Source organism: Pyxicephalus adspersus, chromosome 11, assembly GCF_032062135.1.
Source record: "Pyxicephalus adspersus chromosome 11, UCB_Pads_2.0, whole genome shotgun sequence".
NCBI classification, from domain to species: Eukaryota; Metazoa; Chordata; class Amphibia; order Anura; family Pyxicephalidae; genus Pyxicephalus; species Pyxicephalus adspersus.
This window is the reverse complement of record NC_092868.1, coordinates 25,142,164-25,156,732: the sequence shown is the minus strand read 5'-3', so window position 1 is coordinate 25,156,732 and position 14,569 is coordinate 25,142,164. Positions and strand designations below refer to the sequence as shown.

At 38.5% G+C, this 14,569-nt stretch overlaps 1 protein-coding gene across 2 annotated transcripts; it reads left to right on the top strand.

Moving 5' to 3' along the window:
• The first annotated feature begins 856 nt into the window (after positions 1-856).
• RCN3 (reticulocalbin 3) lies at positions 857-14,313 on the top strand. 2 transcript variants are annotated; one of them, XM_072426970.1, is made up of 7 exons: positions 857-948; positions 1,986-2,219; positions 7,114-7,307; positions 8,933-9,108; positions 9,790-9,850; positions 10,316-10,515; positions 12,785-14,313. In XM_072426970.1, exons 2-7 carry the CDS (start codon positions 1,996-1,998, stop codon positions 12,890-12,892), a joined length of 963 nt encoding a protein of 320 aa, XP_072283071.1. In that variant the 5' UTR covers positions 857-948; positions 1,986-1,995; the 3' UTR covers positions 12,893-14,313. The 2 variants fall into 2 exon arrangements, with proteins under 2 accessions (XP_072283071.1, XP_072283072.1); XM_072426971.1 differs by lacking the exon at positions 7,114-7,307 and adding an exon at positions 6,870-7,063.
• Positions 14,314-14,569: the final 256 nt, after the last annotated feature.

Sequence of the window (14,569 nt, the reverse complement as noted above, 5' to 3'; positions counted from 1 at the left end):
GGTCCGTGACGTCCAAAAGGTTGGGGACCACTGGGCTATGACACTGTCTTGGTGTAAAGAGTTACAAGATGTTGCTCAGCTGTGTCCAGCAAAAGATTTCTTCTGCGCATCAAGCAAACCGCCCCTCCCCCATCAAGCCTTTGTTTGTATCTGGGAGTCGTCTGTATGTCGGATGTCCTTAACTCAGGGACTACCTGTATTGCTAATTTATTGACCAAGGATTGCCACAATTGCTAAGTACTGTCACAACTTCTTGTTTATTGCCAGGGCTGCTGCATTTTGTCACACTTCCCAATTTGTTATTGCCAACAGATTACCACTAATGCATGTTTCGTTTCATATCCCAAATGAATTTTGAATTGGTTAATTTCATTGTAGGTGCTGCAATTACAATGTGTGCCAATACATCAATTTTATTTGCAATAAGCCAGGGTTTGATATGAAGCTCCTGTCCCTGCCAGCATGCTGCAGAATGATGCAAACAATGTCTAATACTAGTCATTGTACTGTGCCATCCCCTGAAATCAGAGGCAGCTGGATTCCACACACTCATCCTCCAATCAACATCTGCCCTGTAGCTCTGAATCTGGAAGTGAAACTTTATACAGCCCTCATCCACACAGAGCTGTTCCCCATCATCCTGACATCTGACTCTGCCAGGTTGCCTAGCAACACCCCCACCAGCCTCATCTCTGCGCGATCTCGCACCCAGCACGTCTACACCCAGCCACCTATACACGTGCTCGTGTCAACGTGGCGAACGGTGGCCAATCAGCGCTCAATTCTCCGTCCAGAACCTTCTGTAAACACGCCCATCAGAGGCGGGCAGTATTCTAATTAGTAATGGCACGCCTTGTTCACGCCCAAACGAGCCCAACAATTTAAAGGGGCAGTGCGCTACATACAGAACGTTAATTCTGAGTTGGAAAGTTGGAGTTTCGTGTGTGGGTAAGTGATGGGGATCGCAGTCAATGCGTGGCAGAGTGTTTTGTGTATTTGACTAGTAAGGGTCTTGCTAGTTTACAAATTTGATCCTTAAAGGCAAATATCAACAAAGATGCTGTTGTGGGGCTTTGGCAACACAGTTCCAAATGGCTAAAAGTTACAAAACTTCTTCATAGTTGTAAGTGCTACTAATATCAGTCGTTTACTATTGTGCTAGTCATTGAGTTTTGTAACTTTTACTAGCTAGACATTGGTCATTTTGCTTTTAAAATAAATTTCTTTTAATATTCTTGCATGCTTGCAGAATTGCTGAAAAATACATTTCTGGTTAGCATTTGATTATTAAACCATAGACCTTAGATCAAAGCCATACAACTTAATATATCTTACAGGAGCAGAGGAAATCTTAGCCATTTTATCCAAAAGTGGGTGAGGGTTATAAAGATTCAGTTTTATCCCTCCTATTGTGATACTTCCCCCACCTCCTAGATTGTAAGCTCTTTGGGGCAGGGTCCTCTCCTCCTGTATTCCTCCTTCATTTGCAACCCCTATTTATTGTACAGCGCTAGGTGATATGTTGACGCTATATAAATCCTATTTATGAATAATAATAATCTTCCAGTGAAAGGGGTGAATGCATACACTGACCGTGTCACTTATCATTCACCCATGGTGTCATTCTCATCTTCAAACAATAGCAATATCTGGGAGATCAGACCCTTAGTCCCTAAAATGAATTGATGTTATCAGCTGAGATCATGATCTGGCAGTAGGTAATACTCCTCCTTTATTATTTATATCATTCTGCTCAATAATATTTTCATTTTTGCTTGGCCATATAAGATGACTGTTAGCTGGCTTGGACAAGCTCTAAAACAAGTGGCAATATGCTGGGACTTGTAGTTCCCTCTGTACACTGAGACTTCTTCAGATGTAAAACGTTCTGCAAGTTATCACTCTGATCGGACCTGAAAGGGGTCTTTGGTTGGTTTGGGGTCCAGTGGTGCCAGCGTCTAATGAATAATTTGTGATTGTTCTAGGTGTGGAAGGATGAAGACTCTCAGCTTATTGCTAGCTGTGACTTTCTGTTCCTGCTTGGTGACTTGTGTGCCAACCCAGGAGAAGAAAGATCGCATCCATCACAGTAAGGACCTGAGTGACCACAGGCACGATGACAGCAAGGACTTTCAATATGACCATGAAGCCTTCCTGGGTAAGGAGGAAGCAAAGACCTTTGACCAGCTGACCCCAGAGGAGAGCAAAGAGAGACTGGGGTAAGAAATGACATTTAACACTTTACACACTTGGGACCTGTACAATTTTTTGTTTTGCTGGTAAGACACAACACACTGGGAGGAGAAAGAATTGCCATTGCGATGTTAAATTGATCCCATTTAACATGAACCTGACAGGGCTCACGACACCTTTAGAGGTTCTGTAGGTCAAAGAAAGCCTCAACATTAGCATTTGAGCACCGCTGCATTCAAATGTAAAAGCCAGTGTTTGTCAGCAGAACTAGTGCTGCATACAGAGTGTGTGTACATTTCTGTTGCAGCCTATGGTCATTGAGGAGCTTCCAGGCTGCATGACGTCCAGCTCTGTCCAGCCCCTTCCTTAGCTGCATGGGTGTCATGAACACGCCCCTAAATTTCATCATGCAGCCAGCATCATTACATGCAATCTCACAATTTCAGGGCTTTGACAGATATCTCAAATCATCATGCAACAAATAGCGATTTTATAGTACAATAATTCATTTTTAAATAGAGGCATTTCCAGTGACAAATATTGTTAAAATACGTGTGTGTAATTAGTTTGAGCAAGTATGAACTTGTACATCAGCAAACATACTGATTTCACAAGGCAGTCATGGTTCTCATTCATTTTTGTGTAATGGAATTTCTACCCCTTCTGGGCTAGTCTATTCCTAGCTGGTGATTTGTGAACTGGAACCTAGAAATGGTTATCTATCGTTTTTGTAGTGTTGGATTTTCACTCTTTCTAGGCTAGTCTGGCAATATGGTTAGTTAGCACTTCATTGTTCATTCTAGTCTTTACTAAGATTTGTCCCAACACATTTGCTGTCATTAACACAGTATAAATTGCTTTCACAGTAAACAAGCTGTTATATTTTAACCCACTTCTATATGTATTTTAGCCATTTGTCTATTAGATGTGGGAGCAAACTGTACAGATTTCTGTAGGATCTTATCATCAGGCGTAGATGGACTGGGGTTCATCCCCCACACTGCACGCATATAGCTGACATGTGCATGTTCAGGGAAGGAATTGAGAAAGCTTTAATGGGGCAGATTTAGGCAACAAATGAGAATTCAGTTTCCAGAGGTCAGATCATTGAGCAGTTACTATGATTTGCTGAGGGTATTTGCTCCTATCCTTGTTGAGTACATCTCATACAAAGAGTATGAGGGCTCCTAATACATTCCAGAGGTAGAACCAGATTCCCAGTACGTTTTGCTAGGTGATGTCTATCTTTAAATCTTTGATATGGTATGCTAACCAGTATCCTTGCTTTGTCATTCCTAAAGGGATGCAGAACATAAAACCTAAAGATTTACAATGTTAAAAGCAACGTTTAAAAATAAGTATGGTACCTGATTAATCTGAAAATTCTACCCTTTAGTGTGGAATCTTAAAAATAGTAGTGCACTACCTGGTGTGTAAGGTAGCCTAGGCACTCCAGTGCTTACAGCATCATATCTGCATTCTAGAATCCAGGACATTGCTGTCTCTGACTGCCAGGCTCAGGAATGTCACTATTGCACTTGCTGGAAACTCTAACTAAAGAAGGACAAGTGCAAAGTACGTGTGGCAGTGCCACTGCTTCCCCAAGTTCCTGACCCACTTCCTTAGGTGAGACGCTACGTGTAGTAGCCCATAGAGTACACGTGGTGATGGCAGTGAGTGGTTCAGTACTGCTGACAGTTGTATAATGTGCAACCAGCACGCCAAGCATCCGGCACCTTGCCTGCCACCAGGAGCTGCAGGAGAACTGATATTCCTGATACAAATCTGAATGTAGCCTTACCAGGATGCCCAATCCCACACTTTGACACATTGCATGACAAGGTATGGTAACGCCCATAATGAGAAATGATCATCTATGATTGACTAGTTCTTAATCTTTTTATAAATATGCCACAATCTAGAGGAATACACAGAATCAATCGCATCTGCCCCATTTCCAGATTAGTTTACTAATTAAAAAAGTTAGGCCAGTATTATTAGAGAATGTGGCACATTTTTATTCATTTAAAATTGCTAATTTTACATGGTATAATTGTGCAAAACATGACTGATCAACTAATGGAATTGAATTGCATCTTAAAGAAAATAGAATGCACTCCTATTTTCTCATTAATTACATGTACAATTTAGAGATAAGCTAAGGATTGATCTGATTAAGTCATTAAAAAATGAACTAGTTGCTAGCAGATGCAGCAAGTCTTCTGGATGTGAGCAAGGGTGTCACATAACTTTTAGATTGTTGGTGTGGTCTCAGGATGTGATGGCAGCACAATGTTGGATGTGTGATTAAGCCTGCCTTCACAGAGGAGGTACAATGTAGATTGCCCACCCTGTACAGAGCATGGGGGGAGTCAAGGAACATTCCAGACTGTTAACGTGGCACTATCCACTTTTTTATCCTAGAAGGGAAGGAGGGGGATGAATAGGAAGTGCTTAATAGGAAACAATCCCTGTTCTGCTTTTGCAGAAATAGCTTTCATTTCTTTCAATGTCATATTATTAGATTTCCAGTGATCACAATCACTTTGCATACAGTCAATGAACAATTTTGTTTTCTAATATATTCTGTTAATAGTATAAATCAAAAACTTGTGTTCTGTCACCAACAACAGAAAGTGCCAGAGTTGATCATATTGATCACACTGAAGTGGTTGTTGAACAGTAAATTCGCTCCTGCTCACCTCTACTAATATCATTGGATGTTCCTCCCTACCTTTGCATTGTCCATAAAATTAAATACATAAAGCAGTCCAATAGTAGGGTGGCATTACCTGCGCACGAGTTCTGGGGGCTCCCTGAGATACCTTACAATATTGTCACAAGGTCTAACTGTAGCAAAGACAAAACTGCTAAGCTTGCTGTTTAAGCATGAGAACAATAAAACAAGTTTGGACAATGTATGACTTCTCAGATACACAACTGACACAGTCAAGTCTAAGCATGTATAGTTAGCTTTTTTAAATGTTTTCAGTCATTATTGCAATATACAACTTTTTTTTTCAATATTGTTTCCATTTTTATTCTGCTCCTGATGAATTCCCCTATTTATCCCCATTTGCCTTTGAAAATGTCAGGGGTCATTTTTACAGACAGATGCTTTAATTCCGATTATTACGAATCTTTTTCATTCTTTTAACAGTCACTGAACTGTAATGGCAACTGTTGTACAACATATTGTGGAACATGATGGAACAATCTAATATAGATTTACAGGGGTCAAAGATCAACCGAGGTGTGACATCTTGGGTCAGATTTAGCTAAAGCAAGCCAACACTATGCAATGTAACTGAAAAGGCTGCATCAATGACAACGGGGCATTTTGATTTATATTCAGGCAGAACATTGTTTGTTCATTGTTCTTTTTTCTTTCCAGAAATTAATTTACTTACTTACTTACCTGTGTTACCGTCAATACTTTCATGGACATATTAGTGAAATCCTTGATCATAAGTAAGGTCAATTATCTAACAATGCTACATTGAATACCAATAATCAAATCTATGTATGTCAATTTAAAATTAACAAGGAGGCATAGTTTATGCTTAGCATTGGATAGCAAGTCTAATTTGTGGCCATTTGTGCCTTAATGAGCCTGAACCGTTTTGATACAGTTTCTTATAAAATATTGGCACCTCTTGAATTTATTTACTTTTTCTTTTTTTACAAGGCAGAGGCAAATGCTTAGTATACAGTTTAGCTGCAGAGTTGTGAGCAAGTCCTTTTTTAGCTGATGTCCTTGTAAGGATATTAGCAGAGAGCTAAGATACAGCCAAGCCCATAAGGAATATTCATTCAAAATATTTTAGTGTTCCCTTTATTTAACTGTATTATGGATTTTATTGTGTCCAGCAGAGACTAATTAATTCGTTTTGGACATGTTGGGCTTGAGTTGCCCAAACTGATGAAAATGTGACGGTCTACTTCCATAAATCACACACATGAACATGACATAAATTAATGTTAAATTCAGGTGCCTGTGCGTTCAGTTTAAGCAGGAATAATCATTTAGGGGTTATATAACATGTACAAAAGTTAGGTGACTTCTATAGTTATTGAAAAAAAAAGTGATTACTTGCCTGTTATAACTATTTGATCTTGGCTTTTCATTGGTAATAGTTGTGTTATTTTATGCATTGTGTAATGGACTTTATCCCCTGAGCTGTTTAGCAGGGATGCTGACCACATTCATTATTAGTCACAAGATAAAGAATCTATGAATTTGCCTTCGAGAGAGCCTCCACAATGGAATACATTCCATGAAATGAAAGCTTTTTTCTATAAATAATGTGCATTATAGTTTACACTAACATGATTGCTGGTAAACATAAATTGTTATGTAGGCAACTGCTTAAAGCTGGATTCCAGGTACAACAATTATGGTTGGACAATAAAGGAATGAAACACATTGATGAGGTCATTTGTCATATTTCTGTCTTGTATGTTCCTTTTTTGCAACGTGGAAGCACTGTGCAAAGAAAAGGAGGTCATATTGGACTAGGGGGTTGAACCTTTCTCTACTACTCCTACTGAATTCTGGGAGACATCTAGGAGTGTCACATGGAGGTTCGGGAAAGCTGATAATGTATTTTTTTATTAGTACAGAGTCTTTATGAATAATGTCCCAATGTAATCAATGCAGTTTTGGTTCATTGCAGAAAATTGGTTAATAAGATTGATAGCAATAACGATACCTATGTCACAGCGGAGGAACTTCTGACATGGATGAAGTTTGTACATGGGCGCTTTGTCTCAGAAGATGTAAATAAGCAAATGGCAATAATTGATAAAAACCGTGATGGCTCTGTGTCATGGGAAGAGTATTACAATCACACCTACTCTCATCTGATAGGTAAGACTTCTTTTCTATTTCTTTTAATGTGACTTTCCTTTCTTCTGCAGAAAGATAGTTGATAAAATAGACAGAGACAAAAATGGTTTTATTACCAGTGAGGAGCTGAAGGATTGGATCAAGCATACCCAGAATCGTTATATCTATGAGAATGTTAACAAGCACTGGAAAGACTATGACAAAAATAAGGATGATAAGATTACATGGGAAGAATACAAGTCTACCACCTATGGGTATTCTGCAGGTAAGGGAATGATAGCAATGCCTGTGCAATCCTTTCTTTAAAACTGCCCTCGCTTGTTGATGGTGCTAGGAAGCAGCCATGATTGGGAAGACTAATTTGCATGACTTATGCTGAGCTTATCTACTTCTGGATGAATGGCCTGGAGCTAGTGCTGTCACAACCTGCTTGGCTGTCCTATTTAGCTATGAAAGTTGCCTGCAGTATTAAAATGATGTTCATAATGTTTCTATGCTTCAAAAAAATGCATTATATCATGTTCCCTAACTTTTTTACCCACATGTTGTTGGTTTGACCATTATCCATTTAGTTCATTGAGACCTAAATGGTTTCTATGAAGGTAATAAAAAAAGGTAATATTTTACCTTTTAAGGTATTACAGTACATATTGTACATGTATATTGTTCTAATAGTCATTTCTTTTTTTTAGTGAATAACTGGCAGAAGTATTAACATAGACAAAGAACTAGCTGCTATGGCTGTTCTTTGTTCAGTATGACACTTGTATTGTCTCCAGCAGCTATACCTACTGACTTGGTTGGGTTTTTTACCTAAACCTAAAGTTCATCCACGATGTCTGCACATTATCTTCCTTGGCTCTTTGGGTGCAGTTGGTCTTATTTCAGGCTTATGCTTTCATTCTCTTATCGGTCTATTATGAGGTGGAGGTTGAGTTTGTCACTACAGAAACACTGGAGCTGAATTCAAGACACACATAGCACAGAGTGACAGGCAGCTTAAAGCAAAGGTGTGCTTTGCCCATGTACAGCAGATAAATAGGTGTGCTTAAACCCAATTGAGCAATCGCACCAAATCAGTAGATTTTTAATGCATCAAAACAAAAGTTGTGAAAAATTTTATCCCATCTATTGCCAGTGTTGTGTAAAGAATTACCCTTTCTGTAGCTGTCCAACACACTTCCTCTTAAGTAAGAGCTATAGTTCTCTAATCTCCAGAGCTCATGCTTCCTGGTGATTAAATTGCTTTGGCTCTGACTCAATAGGGGGTATATCCCTATTATTTTTACAGTGCAACGTATTATGTTGGCGATATATAAATACTATTTAATAATCATAATAATAATCAGATCTTGGCAGAGGGACCACTTCTTCCACCAAAAAAAAGCTCCTACAACTGGCTGGCAAGGGGCAGGACGTTGTATGTTTGTGCCCAGTCAATTGATGTCAGGGATAAAGAGCAGGAAGGAAAGAAGTTATTTCAAGTACTGGCTTGGTTCTTGGCAACATATCTGTTATCCATGAAATGTGGCCACTTAACTTAGGACAGGTGACAAATTGTTTGACAGGTAACTTAGATCCAATGTATCCATTTCAGTTACTATTTTAACATTGTTCTGCTCTAAATGAAAATTGTAGTGTAATCACGTTATAAACATTGCAGTAAGTCAAATTTATTCTTTCTTTATTACTCTAATGCAGCCTGTCTGTAAAACCTAAAGGACATTTGTTATTTATTTACTAGTATTTTTTAATTTATTTAAATAGATTTAAATAAAATATGCCAAAATTGATTATATTTTACTACAGATCAGAATGTTCTGAATTTAAATTTGCTTAACAGCACTTTAGTGTGTTTTGCCTCTGACTAACAGTTTTTTTTTTGTTCAGATGAAGAAGCATTTTATGATGTTCCTGACAAGGAAAGATATAGAAAGATGATGAAACGGGATGAACGCAGATTTAAGCAAGCAGACAAAGATGGCGATTTGATTGCCACACGGGAGGAATTCACTGCATTCCTGCACCCAGAAGAGTTTGACTATATGAGAGACATTGTGGTCACAGTGAGTATCTTGTAGATAGAGCTTGTTCACTTGTATGGGGTTCCCCAAAGAAAAAAGCTTAACATTTGTGCTCCTAAGCTGCATACACACGTGCAATTATAGTCAATGGAAAGGATCTTTCACGATCCTTTCCAACGACTAAGCACTGCACGATGCATGAACGAGTTCTGTACATACAGCACCATTCTGCTCTTTGGAGAAGATTCTCGTCCGATATCGGCCCTGAGCTAATTATCAGGCGAGAACCATTGGACGTGTGTACGTAGCTTTAAACTTCTTCATAGGTTGGAATACACTTTCAGTACATTCATTTCAATAATAGCCCTTCAGTACGATTGTACGTACAATACAACTGTCATCTGGCAATAGTGTACAATTAACATTAGCTTTTGCTTCTGTATGAAAAGAATTGAATAAACCAGTTGGCAGGAACACACACCAATCCACTATTCAGAATTGTATTTCCATTGAGAACTTGAAGCGAAACCACTTTTTATTATGAAACTAAAATGTTGTGTTTTAGCAAACCTGACGGCCATAATGAATCTCAGAGTGTGAAAGCTTTTTTTGAGTTTGCTAAATTGAAGATATTGAATAGAGGAGTATAAGAATAGATATATTCTAACACATCTGTTTGACATCTTTAACTTCCCTAATGTTCTGTATTTTCTGTTTTTGCAGGAGACCATTGAGGACATAGATAAAAATGGAGATATGTTAGTAGATGTTAATGAATACATAGGTAAGTTGGGACCTTAGCTTGCATGATGCTAATTGATGGACTAGCTACACAGGGTTTCTAAAAATACCTTTTAAGTGGAACTATAGTTTTGCATACAAGAATTGTGAGGAAGAAGGATTCTGCAATAAAACATAGTATGCACAGCTCAGCAGAAGATGCCAAGATGTGCCAAAAATGCCTGAAAAAGTTCTGACTTCCAAAAAAGAGTGGAAGAAAATGATGGCGCCAACGATGGAGTGTGGACAGGTGAGTTTAAATAAAGAACTGAAATCAGACAGGTAAACTTATTTTAATGCAGAAGGACCATTTCCATTCTCTTTTGCAAAAAAGCACCTGTCTGCTTGCAATTTTTGGTTTTTGATGGTCTAGTTCCACTTTAAATGTATTTACTTAACCCCTAATATTTGAAGGTAAAAACCTGTACTTCACAACATCCTCTTATGGTAATTTATTGTATCTCCCCAGCTGACATGTACACTCCTGAAACCGATGAACCTGAACCAGAATGGATTAAGACTGAACGTGAGCAGTTCAAAGAGCATCGTGACTTAAATAAGGATGGAAAATTGGACCGACAGGAGATCAGCCATTGGATCCATCCACATGAATATGATCATGCTGAGTTGGAGGCCAAACATCTCATTTATGAATCTGATAAAGACAAGGTAAGTTAAATACTGAAAGATTAAAAATCAAGTTATAGAAAAAGATAAAAATGCATAACATATTAAGGAAAAAAAACAGCTTTTGCTGCAATATAACTACCAATTCATGTATTTTCTGATAATCTGTTGTAAAAGTAATATATCAAATGCCATTGCTGCCTGACTTCCTATTGACATTCACTGCTACTTATTTGTAATAGTGATCCTCTGTTATCAGTACCTTAACAATGCAATGGGCCTGATTTTATTAAAGCCATCCAATGCTTTTGAATGTTATCACACATTTTTAGATGGCAGTAGACCATGCTATCTGCAGGAGGTTTTTATTTTCCTTTTTTGTAGGACTGGCTAAGTGGTGATTGGTGGCTTTTCTAGGCATGTAATGATATGAAACAAATTTGCCAACTTGTTATCATACTTTGTTCACAGCACACTTACAAATCCTTTGTCCTGTACTATCAGTTTTTACAAATGTCCTGCAATTTCGGTGAATGTTTTCACCAATTGTGAAATCTGTTTATTTACAGTCATTCTTTTTTCCCCTGACACATTGTCATTTACACTATGATGAAAAGTCAGCCTATAGGATTTAGGCACTATGCCCACTTTTTTTCACAACAAAAAACAAATTCCAGGGTTTTCCTTCATAGGGGATCAGAGTCATCATTACAGCATGACATAAAACCACAGATTTAGCCTCCTGGGTCTCTAGCTATCAGTCCTACAGACCTAAACTTTGAGAGACCTCCTGAACTCACAGCTTGTCCACCTGAACTTCCTGGTCGCATGCTTCAACTCCCCCAATCTCAAAGACATGCTTCCTTTGTTATTGGAAGGAGCTAAAACCCAAATTAACCACCTGTCCCTGTTGGCTTGTAGGGAGCCGCCATCTTCTTCTTTCTTCACTGCCTCTTTGCAAGCTTTGTCCATCTTGATTGGGTCGGGCTGGGATGACTCCTGCACAGGTGCATGGGAGTTGATTTATTCCCAGCACATGCAAAAGAAGCCAGGGATAATGAGTATCCTGCCAACCAACGCTCACACTGCACATGTACAGCTCAACTTTTTGCCAGAAACCTGGAGCAGTGCGGCAGGTAGGAGGGATTATTGCAGAAGCCATATTGCCTGTCCCCTTCTGCAATAATGACCTACCTTAATATGTATTCCTAAAAGTGGAACAACTCGATTAACGTCTGAAAATGATCCTAGATCAGTGGTCGCCAACCTTTTTTGGTCCCGCGGACCACTAAAATCACTGGCTCCCGAGCGCATATGTGTGGGGAGCTGTCACTCAAAGGGGATAAAACCTCCCCTAGGATGATTTCATTATGACATAACCCCGCCCACTGTCCTATCACAGATCTGAGCCTGCAATTGGAGAGTGGGCGTGTTGTGTCCAAGGACACAGCCTGCCTACCTCCCTGAGCCTAGGACCTGTATGGGGACATGGTCCTCTGCTCAGGCCAGTGCGTCCCCCCAGAGGGGTCCTTCTCCTGACCCCGCTCGGGGGTGCACCGGCCAGAGCCGCAGACCCCCAAAATTTTCTCACCGGTTGGCGACTGCTGTCCTAGATCACCACTTGTTGACTGGAGCTGTACATCTAATATAATCCTAAAATAAAATAATGGTTATGTTTTTGCATTGTTCACAATAAAAAGTAAATTATTATTATTATATCAATATAAATCATTGCATCTGTAGCTATGCAGCACCTGTTTTGTATTCTGTGGTGCATGGTTGCTGTGTGCTCACTTATTGTGTTTTTTGTGTATGATGACAACTTCCACACAAGCATATGTGTTTGAAGGGGCAGTGCTTATTTTTTATTAAATTTTTTTCTTTAGTGTACTGTGAAAAAAACAACCATTGTTAGGTAGTAAGCAATTACATACAGATCTGGTAACAGAGAGTTAAGACTCCTTTACCTAAAAGGAACTAATCATGCACCAATTTTATCATCATCACTGCACATCATCTCTACTGTAGTATTTGGCCATTATGGCATTGCAATCCTTCACCTAATGAGAATACTTTCCACACTTCGTGTTTAGCAATATCTGCACCCCTGCTGCATCTTGTAATTCTCCTCGCCGGGTGTCTAACACCTAAAGGGTCAAATTCCTGTGGCTGTCATTTTTTCTTACAGCCATTGCTTCTGTGCATTTTGACTTTTTATTGATAGGGTTACCTTAAGTCTATGAAGCACAAACCAGACCAATGTCTGATGTTTAATTGTGTAGTTTAATAATTATTTTTCTTACCTTCCCAGGATGACAAACTAACCAAAACGGAGATATTGGACAACTGGAACATGTTTGTTGGCAGTCAAGCAACTAACTACGGTGAAGACTTAACACGACGGCACGATGAATTTTAATGGACTTTTGTCTGTATGCTCTTAGTTGAGCTTTTACTGCCTCAGCACATTGCTGATGCCTTAGAGATTGGATTCCAATTGTGGCAATGGGGACCTTGGGACAAGGGGGGTGAATCTCTGTATTATTTTACATACAGTATTATTTTTGTTTTTTTTTAAATCAGTATCAAGGGACTTGTCTGAAGCTCAGGAAACATTGAAACCGTCTACAACTATTTTGTACATGACTTGAAAAAACTCAATATGATTAGGATATAGAAGTCAATACCACTTTAATGTTCATGAGAGATAATGCAGGTTCTGTTTTATGATTTTTTTTACTCCAACCACAAAAAGGCATTTGATTATTTCAATGCCTGCTTTCCTGGTCTTTAATATGTAAGCATATTCTATGTATAGAGAAAGAGAGAGAGAGAAAGTCGGGGGAGTTTTTTCAGCCAGAGTGATGTGTCGGTGGCCCATGCCTAATGAATGAGCTATCTTAATGCAATGAACATTTACAGATCCCAAAAAAGACTGCTGTTGCATTGACCCTAAAGGTTCTATCAGTAACAATTCACCACTTTTCTTTTTCACTGTCATTTATTAATGTTGGGGGTGTGAGCTCATGGATCACAAAGGTAAAAGCCCACAGAATACTGGAAGGGAAAAAGGTGAATGGCTTTTCAATCTTGAAAAAAAGGAAACACTTGAACTGCTGATTAGAAAAGAACTAAATTGAAAGGTACTAGATTGACAGTGGAACACAGAGTGACATGTTCTTTGAATATGCATGGCCAATGCCAGCTTCTAAAATCACGTAACTGTAAAGGGGCCTTGCCCAGATGTAACTACAGTTTAAGATCTGTCACTTAACATGCAAGAACAATAAGCTGAAAGCAAAATATGTTTATATCAGCCTGCTTTATTCTTTTTAAGCTATAGTTTAATAAAATTTGTCCAAAGATTTAATTTACCAAGGTGCTTTACTCTAAAGACAGGCACAAAAAACAATCTGCCTAGTTACAGCAAGACTGAGAACGATAACCTGGTTGGATTTGATTTTTGAACAATCCAGTAAAGACAGCAAATTTACACACTGTGAAGAATAATGCGAGGTTTAGATGCAAGTTTTTTGGGTCCCTGTTCATTGTTTAATTTGAATGGTGGAATATACTTTATTTTTCTTTAAATGTGACAATCATGTTGTATCATATTTTCTGATGGCTAAACATTCACACAAATACATTAAGTTATGATGATTCGATAATTGTCACTTTCCCAGTTTTATCATGAAATGTGATGAACACTTCCATTACTTGCTTGTTTTAGATGTATAAGTTTCCACTACATAAAAGAAGATTTTAAGTCACTACACTACAATTCTAAATGTTGAAGACGTTGTGAAGCATCTGAACAAATAAAATGGGGAAAAAATGCAATAGTTTGCCTTTTACTTCATTTAAATAACACACACAACATATAAAGTACAGCTTTTGTCTACAAAAGAAATTTAGAAAAAGACGAAATCCTATCAGAACATTTACTTGGTGTATTAAAGTATAAGATTTTACATGCTGGTGCTAGGGATATCAGCATCTTGCACACAGTAGAGGTTGGGTTGAACTTGTTACATAAGTTGAAAAAAGACAAAAGTCCATCAAGTTCAACCACTAGGGAAATAAACATATCCCAGAT

Coding starts and splice junctions, on each gene's coding strand:
- RCN3 (XM_072426970.1), top strand. CDS start 1,996: ATGAAGACTCTCAGCTTATTGCTAGCTGTGACTTTCTGTTCCTGCTTG. Junction 2,220..7,113: donor GAGAGCAAAGAGAGACTGGG/GTAAGAAATGAC, acceptor TTTCTTCTGCAG/AAAGATAGTTGATAAAATAG. Junction 7,308..8,932: donor CACCTATGGGTATTCTGCAG/GTAAGGGAATGA, acceptor TTTTTTGTTCAG/ATGAAGAAGCATTTTATGAT.